Consider the following 18545-nt stretch of genomic DNA (forward strand, 5'->3'; position numbering starts at 1 on the left):
TGTGAAACAGCATGAGCTTCCACTACAACACACAGCTGCGAGCCAGGGGACGACTGCACGAGCTCTCGACGAGCATGTGCGCGCGCTTGGTCGTCCCAGCATCTGCAGACATGATGAACTTGAAAGATGCTAGCTGCATTTCATGTTTTCAACTTGAATAACGTCATTGTGTGTTTTTTATAATTAAAGCAAGAGGCCCCTTCTCAAACAGAATACTTAAAAAAAACGCTGGACTTAAAAGCGACTCGCAGCAGGTAAGAGATTCTGCGTGCATTAGTGGCCAAAGGACAGACGTGTTCTTGAAGGAGAGCCATGTTCTTGGTGCCAACCTCCGGGATCCTTCTCCGTTGGGCTGTTGCTGGTCCCCCCCACTCGCCGAAAGTGGAGGACCGCGGGCTCTAGTGCCCTGATCTCGGGTTCAGTCAAGATCGCCGGGCACCCGGGAGATATGTTCAAACTTTTTAGTGCCGGAGGCGAGTGCATTCTGCACTAGTTGGAGCCTCCTTCCTCACACTAAATGTGATGTCAGAGCATTATCGACAACAATAGCAACACTACTATAGCATCAAAGTCAGATGGCTTCCTGAGTAGACTTCATACTATTTCTGCCATTATGGATGTGAGCCTCGTATGGTATAACTGGGCTTTTATGGTTGTACTTCAAAGAGAGAAAATGCCAGGACAACAAGGGGGAGTACACGAATGCAGTGGTGGCCGGTGCGCATGCGTGGTGGCGAAAATTACAGTTTTAACGCAGATGCAGTCGACAACATTTTCTCATCCAATGGTAACTCCAACAGATTATCTGTTTTTGCGTGTACTCTACCCATTACCACTGATAAACTAAATTTACTCTTGATAAAAATAAATCTACCCCCGGTTTCCAGAATGAACAAGAAAAAACGGCACCAAAAAAAAAATGGCGGCCCCAAACATCTGAAAATTTCAGATTCAGGGCCGTGTTTTTGGCGTTCTGAGTGACGGATGACGTCACAGGCGAAAGAACGCCAAAAACACGCCCCCGAATCCAAAAGAGACGGGGCTTGTTTGGAGTGACTCCCTTCTCCTCCAATGGCTGGCCTCCGTTTAGGAAGCCAGCCAATGGAGGAGAATGGAGGAGAGAGGCGGGTTCCAAGCCCCCTAACTCCAAAACAATAATTCTTCGGGACTCCGCCCTCACTGCTTCGCTGTGAGAGCTAGGTCCCTCGACCTAAAAAAGGCCCTGCACTCTAGAGTAATAAAGTAAAAAAAAAAAAACAGCTCCAGAAGTACCAGAAATTAGCAGCACCCTTTCCTGGGATCATTAGTTCGACATCCTCGGAGTACCAACCAGAAATAAAAGTGGGGTTTCATCTGAGGGATGCCGATGCCGCACAACATGTTACAATCCCTTAGTGGTATCCCTCTACTCTCACTTATGCAAAATACGATATGCACATTTTTAGGCCCACCCCTGGATGTTATGGGGCGAGCCTCTCGCTCAGCTGATTAGGCCCCAGATTTACCTTTATTCTGCTGCACCCTGTTAGCTATTTTTTTTCTTTACTGTTTTCGAAAAGCAGGTGTGAGGCTCAAGGGGTTACGTAACTGGGACAGGACACGTATTCAACACTCCAGAAAATAGGACAGTCTGTCAGGTGGCAACACCCCTGATGTCCACCAGGTAACTGGAAAGGTAATTCAGGATGGTAGACATTGCCTAAAAACTTTGTGGTTTATTTCAAGAATAAATTCCCCCAAAAGTCTTTATGAATTTGATATGCATTTATTGAGACCATCAGGGTTTGTGCCTGATGTAACGAAGTGCAGCCCTGCACTTTGTTACATCAGGCTCAAACCCTGATGATCTCAATAAATGCAAATCATTCATAAAGGATTTTTGGGCTATTAATTCCTGAAATAAACAACATATTTTCTAGGCATGCCCGGTCTTTCCTGAATTATTTTTTTCTTTAGTTGTGTTTTTTTTCTTTTGCCTATTTTAACAAAGAAGGCCCCTGCCTCAAACAAGGCACTGACATCCATTCTCGTTGCTGGATGCAAGGAAGCCTCAAATTCCTCATGGCCCCAGACACTCCCTGCACCAGCATAATCCATAATGGAGCATGATTGCTTTATTTCTTTTCTGCCTGCTTCTGCACAGCATGAATGCCGTCATGTGTGCTCCTCATTCACTCCAGACACCGACATTGAGAGAGACAGACCGAGAGGGGTGGGTCGGGGACTGAGGAGGGGGTTAGGGCCAGGCACACAGCGCAGCTCCAGATAGTCTCTGGCACTTCCCAGGAGCCATCACAAAACTTGAGCGTGATGGAGTTCAAGGTGCTTCTATCCCCAAGGAGATGGGGGTCCTGGGGACATTTTAAAAGTGTGATGGCGCTGATGTTTTTCCCCTTTTGCAGTCCAGTCCCCAAAGAGACCAACATTCTTGGGGGATTGGATGACAAGGAAGGGGGGGGTGGCAACACTGGGCCAATCTTTATGCTAGTTTTGCTCTTGGTGGCGGACTCAAGCCACCAGAAGGGTCCATTTAAGCCTCTAGAATGCTGTTACACTTCAAATAGCTCTGTATCTCCGTTGCTTCCCCTCTGCTGAGGGAGAGCTCAGGACCTGCCCTTATGACCTTTAGCTCCTGGCCAAGAAGATGTCACCTGTCCTGATGTTCCTTTATTGTATGGGCGGTTGCATAAGGGCTATACATCCCTCAATGCAAATTACACTTCCTGCCTACACTCTTCATGTCTCACTGACTCTTTTGGTCAATTGCAGGACACCTGTGTGTTTGCAGGTGTCAGTCCCTGGACTGAGGTAGATTAATCTTCTGGAGACCCAGTCCTCAGACATCTAAGGGAACCCTTCTCCTCCAGGGTCACCCGGCAGGTCCATCCCTCTACTGTCCACCAGAGGGTTTAGGTAGGCCAGCACCACTGGCCCTGGAGAGGCCCTGGTCTAGGATCTAGAGGTTTGGCTGCCCAACTTTTTTCTACTTGGGATGAGCCCTCCCAGGCTTAGTGCAGAGGGAAAAAGACATCAGTATATTTTGATTCTGCCCCCATCCCTTTCTTTACTAGTAACAGGACGACTCCTTGATAAAAGGCCCTCTCATGGGATTTGATCCCCCAGCTACTAAAAAGCTATAGTTCAACCGGCTATTGGGAAAACAACCAAGTTTTGAGCCCCCTCCTGAAGGAGAGGAGCTCAGTGTTATTCCTGAGATGTAATGGCAGATTGTTCCATGCTTTAGCAGCACCAACAATAAAACTTCTGCCACCCCAGTGGCTTTTTTAACTCGAGGGACGACCACTTGTTTTGCCTCTGCAGATCGCAATGTTCTCCAGGGAACATACCATTGAAAACGTTTCCTCAAATAATCAGGGCCCCTGCCTGTCATTGATTTAAACACTGTGCACAGTACTTTGAATTGAGCATGCTGTTTCACTGGTAGCCAGTGAAGCTGCTTAAGTTCCTTTCTAACAGAGACAAACATGGGCGTGCTAGTAATCAGCCTGGTTGCCGCATTTTGCACCAGCTGGAGACTATTTAGATGTTTCTTATGGGGGGCGTGGCTTGGCGCCCGAGGGTCATGGCGGTGCCTGAGTGAAGCTTCGTCGCAGCACTGTGAGACCCTCCGGTTCCCGTACCTCTTCTCCTGTCTAAAGATGTGAAATGCTTACCGGTCACACCCTGGTGAACTTTGGCGGCTTTAGAGGCTTTCTCCTGCATCTCCGACGCAGTTTTTGGACGAAGTGAGTTGCGCGAAATTACCGGCAGTGCGGCCGCCATCTTAGGCAATGCCGTTCGTAGCGCATTAATCTCCGTTTTCAGGCGTGCAAAACTTCTCCTCCACAGTGATGTTGCCGGATGCCCTTAACCTGCCCAAATATGGCATTTCTCTCTTAATTTAAGCATTTAGTGACTTTCTATTTGGAGCAACCGCCATTTTGTTTCAAAAGCGCTTCTGCCTCCTCACACTGGCACATGAAGATTTTTTGCATCTGTTTTTGACTAATAACTGCTGTGAGGCGCCTTACAAGCTTCGGTCCATCAAATGCCTTAATGCCTTTGCATCATATTTCGCCGTGGGACGCTGCAGATTACTTGCTACCTCACTGCTTGTGTTAACGCCATTTTGAGTGCTTTGAGGGCTTCTCATGCCTCTTCACAACATTTTTCCTGCTTTGTTTTGGCGTATTTGAATGCTGGGAATCTCCTTCTTGTCTGTTCTACGCTAGCTGTATTGGGATTACGACACAGGCACATGGAACTTTCTTGCATCTGTATTATGCCTACTAACTGCCCATGAGGTGCCTTACAAGCTTCAGTTCACCAACTGCCTTAAAGCCCTTGCATCATATTTCGCCGTGGGACGCTGCAGATTACTTGCTGCCTCCCTGCTCATATTAACGCCATTTTGAATGCTTTGAGCGCTTCTCATCCCTCCTCACAACATTTTTCTAGCTGTTTTTTGGCGTATTTGAATGCTGGACATCTCCTTCTTGTATGTTCTACGCTGGCTGCATTGTGGTTACGACTCTGCTATTTACTGCCTGGTAATGCTTTTGCCAGACAAGCGGTATCTCCTCTCAACCCTGGCAGATTCTTGTGCTCATCTGTGGTCGCCCTGCTTGCTGTAAGCATTTGGAACTTATTGTAAACAGATGCACTTACTTAGCGATACACTTGATCTACGTTATGCCTGCGTTGCATTCTTTCTTTCAGCAGTGACCTCTTTGGCATACTAGGCCCTCTTCCTGTTTGTTCTGTATCCTTTGTTCGACCAATAACTTCAGGCTTCTACTACATGGGCAGACTCAAACCCATGTCACGTTTGCCTAATACGACCAAGACTGCCATCGTTAAGAACTCTAGGGTTTTCTCTGCCCTTTCTAAATTGGAGGATTCCCTCAACTCATCGGGTTCAGACACAATTATGGATCCTCCTGCACCTCCACCGGGAAAAACTACCATGAAAAGACTGAAGAAAGATCCCCCTTCACCACATAATCAATCTAAGCCTGTTTCTATGGAGTTACTGTTGGCCGAAATTAGATCCTTCCGTCCTTTTTTAGAGGAAATAAGATCCCTCCGTCCTTTTATGGAAGAGACCAATGTTAAGCTTCAGAATCTCACGGATAACTGGTCGCAAATGGAAACAAGAGTGTCCTCAGTAGAGAACTCTGTTAAGAACTTTCAAGAAACTTGCTCCACAGTTTCCTACTTAAATTCTCAAGTTTCGGTTCTTCAACGACAGGGGGAGGAGTTAGAAAGTAGAAATAGACGGAATAACCTCCGTATTTATGGTCTGGCAGAGGGAATTGAGGGATCTGACTCACTTGCCTTCTTCAAGTCATTTCTTCCCAAGCTACTACATCTTCCAGAGGGCACAACTCTTAACATCCAACGTGCTCATCGCTTGGGGCGCCCACCTTCTCCTTCACAGAGACCCAGAGGTGTTATCCTCTATTTTCTGGAGTATACTGACCTTCTGAAGGTTTTAACGGCTGCCAAGTCTTCTCCAAAACTGACATGGTCTGCGTCATCCTTGTTCTTCGCTCAGGACTATGCGAAAGCTACTGCTGATCGTCGTAAAGCTTTTCTGAATCTGAGAGAAGACCTCCGTGCGATGGGGGCAAGATATGGCTTATATCATCCTTGTCGGTTTAAAGTCACCTATAACAACAAGACTACCTCCTATGAAGACCAGATACTCTTGCAGAGTTTCATCAATGCTCATAAGACTTCTGCCATAGATTCGTCTGGACCTTCATCCTCCGCTCCTGGCTGAACAATAGTTTTTGTGACTTTTCTAATGCTGTTGCATTTTACTTCTTCCACTCCTTAAGGGATTTCTTCATGTTTTTGTTGTGATCTGCCTTCTTTGTTCTTTGAGGCGCTTCAATTTGTTGGTTTTTCCCTGCTTTACATTGTTGTTGTTCATTCATTGTTGTTTGTGTGACCGGTTTCATCGCTCTTCGTGCCCTAACCCCTTGTTCTACTCTTTCGTCCTTACAGGAACTTAAACCCGTCTGATGGTGTCTCCCAGTTCCCCGCTCAGCCGATCTTGGATGTTCTGCCTTACCCATGTGGTCCCATCCCCCCTCAGCTCTCTCTCGTATTTCCTTTTTGTAGGTATGTTCCTTATTTGTTTCTGTTTCCTCTTTCTGTACATCGTCTTTCTCCACACTCCCCTCTTTTGGTTCCCTCTTCTTATCTGTCTTTAGTCATTGCACCATCTTTCCTGAGCTTCTCTCTACTTTTTACATCCTTATTCACGGGTTTTTGTTCCAATTATACTTATGATGTATTTTTTGCATTTCTGTTTACGATGTCTTTTTGATCTCACTAATTTTTTCTTTCGCTTTCCTTTCTTCATCTCTATTCTATCGCTATTTCCTTTTTACTCTTCCTTCTTCATGGGTTTTTCTCTTACTTTTGTATGCGTTGTACTTTATAGCTTATTTTTTATAACGTGTTTTTGCATTTGTTACGAACTCATTACATTACTGTACATGTTATGTCCTTGAATATAACTTCCTGGAATGTTAAGGGGATCAATTCCCCAATTAAGCGTCAACGCATTTTATCTTACCTAGGTAAATTAAATGTTGATATTGCGTTTCTTCAGGAAACTCACCTTTCTGACATAGAATCTGCTAAACTCAAAAGAGGTTGGGTGGGTGAAGTTTTTTATTCGCAAGGTGATGGTAAACGCAACGGTGTTGCAATTCTCTGTCGCAGGTCTCTCCCTTTCACAGTCATTTCCCAAGAATCTGATACTAATGGCAGATGGACACATGTCAGACTATCGCTTAGAGGTGTTCCAATCTCTCTCCTTAATGTTTATGGCCCCACCAATGGTGAACCCCTTTTTTGGGCTGAGTTTTCTACGTGCATCACCCAATTCATGGCTGACAATTTCATCCTTGCGGGAGATTGTAATCAACCTCTTGATCCGTTTATAGATAGGAAATCCGATGCCACCTATGTCCCTACTAAATCGCACAAACTTTTTACCCAAGCTATATACCAACATAAGCTTGTTGACTCTTGGCGACTCTGCAACCAGACTGTGCAGGAGTATACCTTTTACTCACCGTACCATCGTTCACAATCACGGATTGACTACATTTTTGTTTCCCATGATATTGCTCAAACGCTTAATACAGCGGAAATTGGTCCGATTTTGCTCTCGGATCATTCCCCTGTTGTAGTCAGCCTTGATGTGCTTCCTAAAGTTGACGGGCCCAGGAGATGGCGTTTTAACAATACCCTCCTCTTGGATCCCAACTGTTCCGCTTCCTTTACCGCCTTTTTTGATGAATTTTTTCTGTTAAACGATGTTCCGCCCGTTTCACAACACACTGTTTGGGACGCTTTCAAGGCAGCTGCGCGCGACTTTATTATTAATTATGTCGCAAAGAAACGCAGGATTGCTCGCCAATTCACTAAAACCCTCCCTCTTGACATTAAGCGATTGGAACACGCCTATTTCACCTCACATTCCAAAGATAGTGTGACAACTCTGGTCGCTGCCAAGCTTAAATTTTATGAAAAGTCTACTGAAGATGCCTCCTTATATTTACTTAAATCAAGTGCTACGTTCTATGGTGGTAGGAACAAAGCTGGGAAAATCCTTGCCACTTACCTGAAGGTTAAGCATAACAAGATGAATATTGAGTCTGTTTATGACACCAATGCACACCTACAACACAAAGATGCCGACATTCTTGCTACATTCTCCCGCTTTTATGAGACCTTATACACCTCTGACACCCAACCCTCTCCTTATTCTCTTACACATTTCTTCTCAACTATTCAAACACCTACACATTTCCCTCTTGATCTTTCCTCTTTGGACACTGACATCTCACAGAAAGAATTGCTCACCGCGCTCCAGCGTCTTAAACTTAACAAAGCTCCTGGTCCAGACGGTTTTACCGTTGAGTTTTACCTTCATTTCTCCAAATTATTGATTCCGAAGCTGCATTCCCTTCTCCATTCCTTTGCTGAATTAGGTGCCTCCTCAGGGTCCTTTTCAGATGCACATATTTGTTTAATACCCAAACCCGGAAAAGATGTGCAACATTGCAAGAACTACAGACCCATATCCCTTGTTAATATTGATTATAAAATCTTTGCTAAGTCATTGGCGATAAGGTTGGATCATTTGCTTCCTGACCTCTTAGGAGAAGAAGAATCCGGCTTTGTTAAAGGTCGTTACATCACTGACAACACCAGGCTTTTATTTAACATATTGTCAAAATCATCCCATCTCCAGCATTCCCTCGCGGCGATTGCCCTAGATGCCGAGAAAGCTTTCGACAGGGTTGAATGGCCTTACCTCTTCCATACTCTCGGATGGCTCGGGTTTGGCACTAAATTTATTTCGCTAATCTCATTGTTGTATTCTCACCCAAGGGCCGCAGTTTATGCTAATGGTCAGATTTCCCCCTACTTTGACCGTGGCAGAGGAGTTCGCCAAGGATGCCCCCTCTCACCTTTTCTTTTCAATCTTGCTTTAGAACCTTTCTTGTCCAGATTGCGCCAGAACCCTGACATTCATGGCTTTAAGACTGTGGAATCCTCCATTAAACTTGCTGCCTACGCAGATGATATTTTACTCTTCATCTCAGATCCCACGGTCTCCATTCCTGCTTTCTTGGAGGAAGTACGGCATTATTCCACAATCTCTGGTAATAAGCTCAATAATGATAAGTGTGAGATCCTTCCCCTAACAAAATTCTCCTTCAAACCTGACTTTAGCGCCACCAACTTTACCTGGAGCCCTTCCCACATTAAGCATTTGGGATTGCACATCACCCCTTCCATCCCTGACACTGTTTCCCTCTGCCTTACTAAGTGCACTCAGAAAATATCCGACCTCACAGCCAGGTGGCATCCTCGTTACCTGTCTTGGTGGGGTCGTTTGGACACCATTAAGATGATGTTATCCCCCATTATTTTGTACACACTCTCTAATATCCCTCTCTCTATTCCGGCAAAAATTTTCAAGAAAATTAATTTAATCTTGTCCGCCTTTTTATGGCATAACAAAAAACCTAGAATGTCCCTTGCCAGGCTCATTCGCCCCGCTTCTGAAGGAGGAGTTAATTTTCCGGACTTCCCGGCTTACCATAAGGCTTTTTTGTTGCGTCAAGCTTCCTTTTGGTTACAGGACCCTGATGCCCCCTGCCCTCTGTGGACCAAGGTTGAGCGCCTCTTCCTCTCCCCTTTCTCCTTTGCTGAATATAGCTCTTTTTCACGCAAACCCTCCTCGATTCCTACTCTCATTCATAAATTCACTGTCAAACTCCTCTTATCCTCTAACCCTCCTCCCCCTACGAATGTTGCAGATTTCCTCTCCTCTCCTATTTGGCATAATAAACACCTTTTAATCCGAGGTAAACCTTTTTACTGGAAATCTTGGAGATCCAAGGGTCTGCTCTGGATATCACAGCTCTTCTCACATTCCACCTTTATGCCTTTCCATACCCTATGTTCCACCTTTGATTTGCCCTCCTCCTTTGCTACCAAATATCTTCTCCTCAAAACAGCGGTTATGGAGGTTTATGCAAGACTCTTGCAGGCGACCCCTTCTCCTATTTCACCTGACCTTACTCTACAACTGCATTCTATCCTGCGAGCTCTTCCTAAAGCTTCTGTTATTTACAAGCATCTCCATGCACATACACTCCCCAGACCCAAGTCCAACGTGGAGGAGCATTGGGAACATGATCTTTCTACATCATGGCCAGTACCTCTATGGGATAAGATTTGGACAAAAGTTCGTAAAACCTCTAGGGCGGCGTCCTTGACGCAATCTATATTTTTCATTTATAACCGATTGCTTCAGACTCCTTCTACCCTCCACAAGCTGCTACCCTAGATATATGTTGGTCTTGCTTCCTTCCCAACGCCACTCTGTTTCACATGTTGTTCCTTTGCAAGAATGTGCATGCCTTTTGGTTACAGGTTTGGGCACAAATTAATGTTATCTTTCACACTTGTATCCCCTTCTCTCTTACCCATATCTTTTTGGGAAGTCTTTCTCCTTGTTGGGACGAGACTGATCTTTATGTTCGTATTGTTGATCTATTACTGGCAGTTGCGTTTCAACAAATTACTATTAATTGGAAGTCTTCCTCTACTATTACTTTCCAAGCATGGTGGTATAATGTCTGTCACAATCATAGGCTTGATACTGCTTTTGTTTTTCCTGCCCAGATTGCAGCTAAACGTGCAGATTTATGGCTTCCTGTTACGATGTATTTGGATACTTGTACAACTCATTCCTCGACCTGCTCAGCAAGAGGTTTCCAAACCCCCTTGATGCCCTTTTTCATTCCACTTTCTTTGTTAACATAATTACCTGCATAACCTCATCTGCATTTACTTTTATTGTATACTTATTGTACCCCTTTTTACTTTTTTTTTCTACTGCCCATGATAAGTTTGTTATTCCTTCATCTCTATAATGTATACTGATTTTTCTCCTTATGCTTTCCCTTCCCTCCCCCCTCCCGTTTTTCCCCCATAATTCTTTTACTGTATTTTGTATTCATACCTTATATTATGATTAATAAACTTTATTGAACTAAAAAGATGTTTCTTATGAATGTTCGCATACAGACTATAACAATAGTCCAGCTGGGACAAGATGAGCGCAGTGACGACTGTCCTAAAGCTTTCCTCTGGTAAAAATAATTTTATTTTCCTCAAAACTCTGAGGAGATAGAAGCTTATTGAGACAACTCCACTAACCTGTTCTCCAAAAGTTAAGTTTATTGGCCATAATCACCCCTAAGTTCTTAGCTTTCCTGGTGAGGGCCGGGGGGGATTCCCATTTCTTCAGGCCACCACTCAGGGGACCACATGTTGGGGTTATTGCCGAAAATGACTTCCGTCTTGCCTGCATTAAGTTTTAGGCAATTTGAGGACATACAGCCGGCAATAGCTTTCATGCATTCGTAGCATTTTAGGCCAGTTTCCAGTTTCTTTCTTCGCTGTAAGGACAACACAATTTGTGTATCGTCCGCGTAAGATGTTAGCTGGAGCCCATAAGATCTTATTAGTCCTGCCAGCGGGCCCACGTAGATATTAAAAAGTGTGGGGCTGAGCGAGGAGCCCTGCGGAACCCCGCAAGGAAATGAAAACAGCTTAGACCTATATCTGCCCAAGTCCACAATCTGAATTCTGTCTGCTAAAAAAGATTTCAAGAGGGTCCAGGCTTTACCCTGCAACCCTGCAGCCAATAACCGGTCCATCATAACTTCATGGTGGACCGTATCAAAGGCGGGGAACAGCCTTAAGACGCGGCTGTTACACCACGTGCCGTTACAACGCGTTTTTTCCAACGCAAGTCGTTACCACGACTTGCGCTGGAGGGCGCTGCAGGACAAGGAATTTTTTTAATTTACTATCCAACACCTTCCCTACTGTACGTAGGCTGGTGTTCGAATAGTAAATTAAAAAATTCCGAAGTCCGCACCCCTCCAACGCAAGTCGTGGTAACGACATACGTGGAAAAAAATGCGTTGTAACGGCACGCGGTGTAAAACCACGCGTTGTAAAGCCGTACAACCATCAAAGGCTGCTGACAAATCTAGCTTAATCAGAATTGCTGCGCCACCTTGGTCCATTGCCTCTCGCATCTCCTCCGTAGCTTTGATCAAGGAAAGCTCTGTGCTGTGTCAGCACGAAAAACGAATTGTGTGGGATCTAGCACATTATTGATCTGAATAAACGTGCTGAGTTGTACATTCATAACCCTCTCGATCATTTTAGCCGGTAATGGGAGGCGCGAGATGGGTCTATAGCTGTTAGGATCCAAAGGGTCCAGTTTCGTTTTTTTTTAAAAGTATAGAGGCCGATTTTGCAGGACCTAGGAAACTGGCCATCGTTAAAGATGGTATTAAACAAAGGCGTAAGGATGGGGGCAATGGTCTCAGGGACGTTTTTGATCACTGTTATGTTATGATGGTGATTTATATAGCACACGGCTACTCAGGCAGAGTGTCCCGGCGCTGTACAGATCTGTAGAGGAAGTCAGAGCAGAAACCCAGCACACTAAAGGCTGAAAAGCCAGGTCTTAAGGCTTTTTCTGAAAGACAGGAGACTGTCAGTTTTTCTCAGTGAAAGGGGGAGCTTATTCCAGAACTGCGGGGCACAAACTCTGTAAGAGCGACCTCCAATGCGTGCGTGCTTTACAACTGGGACGACAGCTAAGGCTTGAGTGGCTGAACGTAAAGATCTAGCAGGGTGATAGAACTGAACATGTTTCCTAAGGTAGACTGCATCAGTACCATGCAAGGACTTAAAAGTCAAGGTCAGAGTCTTGAAGATGATACGCTTCCTCACCGGGAGCCAGTGCAGTGAATCAAGGAGGGGCCGAGGTATGGGACCTGCGGCTCAGGCCAAAAATTGCCCTCGCGGCAGAGTTCTGCACAGTCTGTAAGCGAGCTAGGAGGTACTCTGGGAGACCTAAATAGAGCACATTGGCGTAGTCGAGCCTGGATCCAATCATTGCGTGTACAGTAATTCTCCTATGAACCTGCGACAATAGAGGGAGGAATTTCCTGAGTGTTCGTAGTAGGCCAAAACATTGGCCGACTAGGGTAAGGATCTGGGGTTTAAAGGTGAGACCATTGTCAAATTTGACACCCAGATTCCTAGCGACCGCAGTAGGGGAAGAAGGAGGATGCATATCTGCCGGCCACCAGGATTTCCATTGGGCGTCAGGAGAGCAGCCAAAAAATAAAATTTCAGACTTGTCTGAATTACATTTGAGCTGATTCTGCTGAAACCAGGAGAAGACCGCCTCCAGGCAGCTTTTGATGGAGTTACCTGCAAAATCGGAGTTCTTATCGCAGGTGAAGAGCAGCTGCGTATCGTCAGCGTAGGACACAATACGCGCGCCATAGGTCTCCACTAGTTCAACCAAAGGGGAGAGGTAAACGTTAAATAAGGTGGGACTTAGAACTGATCCCTGTGGCACTCCCACATCAAGTAATGGAACTATTGCTGAAAAAGGTGGCTGACACTGACACTGGACACGGGTCCACAGGCGATCCGGATCGAGATGCCTTTAGGAGATTAACTAAATCTTGCATTTCAAGCGGTGTGAAGCCCTCTAACAGAGGTACAGAATTTATGACATTGGGCCCTGGCCTACCTAAGACCTCCATACAAAAGGGGATGATGGAGGGAGCGTTTGAGCAAATCAAACACTCACCCCCAGTCAACTGATCTGGGTTTAATCCATCACAATTCTTTAGCCCACTCAGCCACCCCAGTTCAGACATGGCGATATGCAAATCAGTCTGACCCTGTGCCTCATGGGAACAGTCCAACCCGAACTGCCAAGCCATGTCTTCCCTGGACCGGAAACAAGCATCCTGGGACCGGTTTCGGATTCTTAATCCTCATCAGCCAGGCTATCTTGAATCCAGTGGCCAAGTGAGCAAGGGACTCACGTCTGAGCATACCCTGCCACACTTAGGGTGAACAAAGCGATACAAAAGGGGGTGATGGACGGACCGTTTGAGCAAATCAAACACTCACCCCCAGTCAACTGATCTGGGTTTAATCCATCACCATTCTTTAGTTCACTCAGCCACCCCAGTTCAGACATGGCCATATGCAAATCAGTCTGACCCTGTGCCTCATGGGAACAGTCCAGCCCGAACTGCCAAGCCATGTCTTCCCTGGACTGGAAACAAGCATCCTGGGACCGGTTTCGGATTCATAATCCTCATCAGCCAGGCTATCGTGAATCCAGTAGCCAAGTGAGCAAGGGACTCACGTCTGAGCATACCCTGCCACACTTAGGGCGAACTAAGCGATACCTAAGACCTCCACCTCCCCTTTTTTCTGTTGCGAAAAGGAGGAAGAGATGGCTTCCACCTTATTTCTAAAAAAAGAGAGCTAGTAATTCACAAAGGACAGACCTGCTAGGTGTTAGGGGTCTATCCGGATTAATCAATTTAGTAATAGTTTTAAACTATTCTCTTGATGAGAATTTGGCCTCAAATCTGCTTCACAAAGTATAGTTTTTTTGTTTCCATAAGTAATGTTTTATATGTTGCGAGGCTTACTCTATAAGCCTCCTTATTGTTGATATTGTACCCCTTTCTCCATGCCCGTATAGCTTTTTGTAGTCCGTTTTGTGTTTTTGTAGTTTGTCTGAGAACCAGGGGGCAGAGGGACGGGTTCGCTTAGGAACGTGTAGTTTAACCGGTGCGAAGGTGTTACATGCAGTCTCAATCCATCCCGAATAGGCGATAGTAGCCTCCTCCACTTCAACTGGGAGAATCGGGGCAGTTGCCACTAAGATCTTCTCAAGTTCAAGGCTATCTACGTTTTTGTAAGACCGTATGGCTATCTAGTCTTTAGGTTTTGGTTTCTGTTGAGAGCGAGGAGTCTTTAATAACGGAAAATTAATGCGCCCAGTCCGAGTGCGGACAAGCGCAGACAGGCTTGCCTGAGGCGTGCCTTCTGCACGCCAGCGGCATGCCCGCTGGGCGCGTCTTCTGCTCGTCCGTATCATCGATGTTTAAATGCTCTTCCGCCTGCCGTCTAGTGTCTGACGTGCCAGGGGGGTATGTCGTGCCGTGTGTGTCTGCCCTCCACTCAATCAGAATCAGCTGTGGTGGACCGGGGTCGGAGCACACAAGCAGTATTCAAGAAATGCCTAATGCCAACCACACAACTCAATAGCAACATCTGATCTCTTCATTTAACCGGCATGTTATTAAAATTACATATACAAGATAGTCAACCAAAACATAACAAACGAAACTGTATGCACTGGACCTCACACTTTGCAAGGAGTCCTGACATGTCTTTCACACTTACAGCCATAAAAATAGAGAGAATCCTGAGATATATAGATTTCTCTGCGACCGAAAAAGTTTCATGTGGATGTGGTCATATGAGTTGGGGAAGAGTTTGGCATCTTTATCCAGCACTTGAGTCGCTGAATACTTTCTCACTTCTCTCACGGCATCTGAAAGCAAAAAAAAAAAAAATAAGCCCAGGATCGCTTAGCTTTAAAATGGAATGTTAACAATTTGATTTCTCAAGGAGGTACCTTAAAGAGCTTTTACTACTTGAGGAGAAGGGGGCAGTATAGCATATAGTATCCAGCAAAATTAAAATAATGCGTCATCTGCAAATAAATTCACCAACATTACTACAACAAAACGTTTTAATTAAGTGATGAACATTTGTAAAGGTGGATTGAGCCTGATGGACAACCTTAAGTCATAATTAGATACAAAAATAACATACAAATCTGTAACAATATTGAGCATGCAAAAAACAGGAATAAGGGAGGATGCTAATGAAGAAATACTTTAAATACCCTGCAAGCATATGTTTGTAGCATGTAGGGTTCAGTTATTCAATTAACCAATACATTTGGAATACAGCTCGGGTAAACAACAGTGAGGGTAGCCAGACGCATGCAATATGTGATAGCCTCAGTCGATTAGCCAGGTCTTGAGAGCTTTTTTATCATTCTGGTACAGATGAGGAGGTACAGAGCTGCAGGGGGAGGAGAAGTGTCCTCCAATCAAGCTTCTGTTGATATGGGGAGTATGGGCAAGTGCTAGGGAGGTGGAGCGTAGTTGTTTGGCAGGTTAGTGGAAGTTCAAGTGCTAGTTGATGTAGGCTGGTCCTAGGTTGCGAAGGGCTTTGTATGAGTGGGTCAGTAGCTTGAATTGGCATCTCTTCTGTACTGGGAGCCAGTGGTGTTCCTTGAGGTGAGGGGAGATATAGTTGAGCATTCAGATGATTGGCCTGAAGTCTCTGGAGGAGGTGTGTAGAGATTCTGTAGTGCTGTAGATTCACATACTCTGCATACTTATGCCATTTAGTGTTGGGCTTGTACGTGTGCGAAAAGTTTTTCTTTGAAGAAGTCTTTCGAATAATGGGGTATAGTGGCTCCTCCTCTGATTGGTAATGCGCACTGGCATCGGCTCCATTGCTAGATTGCTTCCGAATGGAGAGTGAGGATAAGAATGGAGCATAGAAAGAGAAGGTAGATGACCACTACAACAATCAGAGGCATCCGGGGAGGAGGCTGGGCACATATAAATCTACAGAACTACATACCACAAGCAAATGCTTACAGGATAAGTGACATATTCTGTTCATGGCATGTGCAGCTAGAGATACACAAGCTCTGCACAGACTGTAAAGCAGTACTCTCCCAAAGGACATCACCTTGAAATGATGAATGCTGACCACTTATCACGAACTGCAGGTAGCGGCGGTGAGGAGGGTGGATAGATATGTGGTAGTACGAGTCCTTCAGATCGAGAGTGATCATGAAGTTGCAGCTGAGGGATGTCATCTTGTAGAGTGACCTTAAGGAAATGTTCTGACAGTATGCATTCATTGAGTAGCTTGAGGTCAAATAGAGGCCTTAGGGTTCAGTTTTCTTGGATATGAGGATGTTTAGAGAGCACACCATTTTGCAGCACTGGTGTAGCTTCCCAAGTTCTATTGCTCCTTTGAGAATAAACGCAAGAACTTACACTTGAAGGAGGCGATGATGTTCTGCAGAGAGAGTGTATTAGTGAGGTGGGATGTTTAGTGGGGAGGAAGTGAGCTGTAGACAGCAACCCTGCTGTATGATAGAAAAGACCTACTAGTCAGAGGTGATTCCTTCTCACTGCAGATGAAGCACCTGTAATCTTCTCCAGACAGGTGCAGTGTGATCGGGGGAAGAGCGACGCAGTCACTACTTTGAAGGCGCACCATTTGGCCGCACCCAATTTGCCCATGCCTCTGGTGGTGTTACCAATGCCACCTCCCTTGGAGTATCCCTGCGTTGACCGCTGCTGCTGGTAAATGGCTGGTGTGTCTGGAGACGTAGTTATGGTGCTCCCCGGTCCGTTGCACTGGAGCCTAGAAAAGGAGCTGCATGGAGAGGGCATCTGGAGAGTTCCCACAGCCTTTGCTGTGTCAGTACCTTTTTATCACCTTTTCCAGCATCTAATGCACCTGCTGAACAAAGAGGTATTTTCCATCAAACAGCAGGTTTCACAGATGCTGTTGAACTGCTGGCTTAAAGCCGGAGACACAAAGCCAAGCGTGGTGCCTAATGAGAACACTGGGATGGATCCCTCTAGCCAAAGTATCAGCTGCATCTAGGGCGCAGTGAATGATGGTGGGTGATATGATCTTTCCCTCTGTGACCAGCTCATGTCTATGCTGGAAAAGGGGGAGCTGGAGGAGCACCTCCTTCTCGCCTCAGTGGGCACGATCATAGTGAGAGAAAGCGGATTAATTTATATATATAATATCAGCCCTCGGTGTGATGACCCTGGCTTTGACGAGCTCTTTGAAGGTGTCTGGCCCAGTTTTGAGCATGCCCCTGAGCATGGGCAGGAACTGCAGGGTGTGCTGTGTAGTTGACAGCATCTCGCGAGCAGAAGTTTTTGTCTTCCTCAATGGTATGAAGATCAACCTTACGGAAGGTGGCGGCCCTATGTATTACTGCATGATACAAAGTAGTGTAATCTGGAGGGGAGGATTTAGCTGGGCAGAGCTCTGGATCTGTGTCTCCTGAGGTATCTACATTGTAGTCATCCCTAGGCTAAACGTCATAATGGGCCTCATAGAAGTCTATGGGATGAGAGGGGCTGTTACCTCCATAGAAGGAATGTGATGAACCCACTGGAGAAGGTGGTGGAGATGGCACATACGGTGGTGGCACTGGAGTTGGAGGAAGTAGGAGGAGGAGGATGATCAAGGAGACAAGCTGATAGTAGGCTAGTGCCCCTGTGCTGATGTTTCTCATGCTAGGACCAAGTGAAGCTGCTCCCCGAAGGTTAATTTCCTCTTCCTTTGAAGAGAGGACTTCACATTAGGTGGCAACTTTGTTGAGATGTTCCTAGTCTGGTAGTGAATGAAGAGTCTCTTGATATGCATTCAGCTATTCCCGGAGATGCTGTTCCAAATTTTTGAAACCCGCTGTCAACGGGGGTCTCGGCATCAAACGACTAGACGGTGGAGGACTCTTTTAGCTTCTCAGCTCAGAGCTGTATATCAGAGCAGGTTGCAGTTTCAGAGATGAAGGGGCTTTTGGTGCCAATTTTAGTGCGGGCGCCGACGCAGCTGTTGGTGGCAGGTACAGCCGAGGCTTGTGAGGTGCCCTCAAAACCACCAGACAGAGAGGGTATCATCTCAGAGGCCTTTTGTCAGTGTCGACCATAGCCAGCAGGCAGTGGTGGCCCAGAGACCTGTTGCTGTGTCTCTGGGCTAGACACCCGCCGTGGCAGTGCTCGGTCTGCGCATGGTGACTAGTGCGACCGGAAGGTGGGAGGCTATACTTGCAACTGAAGACCTGGTGTGCCTCTGTATTCTACTACTCCTTGTCTCAGAGTTGGAGCTAGCTTCGGGGCTGAATTAAAGAGGCTGGGCGGCAGCTCCTCGACATTCCCATTCCCTAGGTTGTCAGGAGGATAATTATCTTCCTGGGGCTGCATTTTGTGGCATGAGAGTCTCTAATCACGCCGATACCGGAGAGTCTTCTTGAA

At 45.9% G+C, this 18545-nt stretch overlaps 1 protein-coding gene across 3 annotated transcripts in view; it reads right to left on the reverse strand.

The window, feature by feature from the left end:
- LOC144822575 (B-cell receptor-associated protein 29-like) overlaps window positions 1-18545 on the reverse strand; it is a 270162-nt gene that overhangs the window by 153446 nt on the left and 98171 nt on the right. For all 3 annotated transcript variants that reach the window (XM_078680293.1, XM_078680300.1, XM_078680283.1), the window contains one exon: window positions 14854-15004. In XM_078680293.1, the coding sequence (XP_078536419.1) occupies window positions 14854-15004 (151 nt within the window). The remainder of the gene's footprint in view (window positions 1-14853; window positions 15005-18545) is intronic.

The sequence above is a fragment of the Lissotriton helveticus genome, chromosome 1_1, assembly GCF_964261635.1.
Source record: "Lissotriton helveticus chromosome 1_1, aLisHel1.1, whole genome shotgun sequence".
NCBI lineage: Eukaryota > Metazoa > Chordata > Amphibia > Caudata > Salamandridae > Lissotriton > Lissotriton helveticus.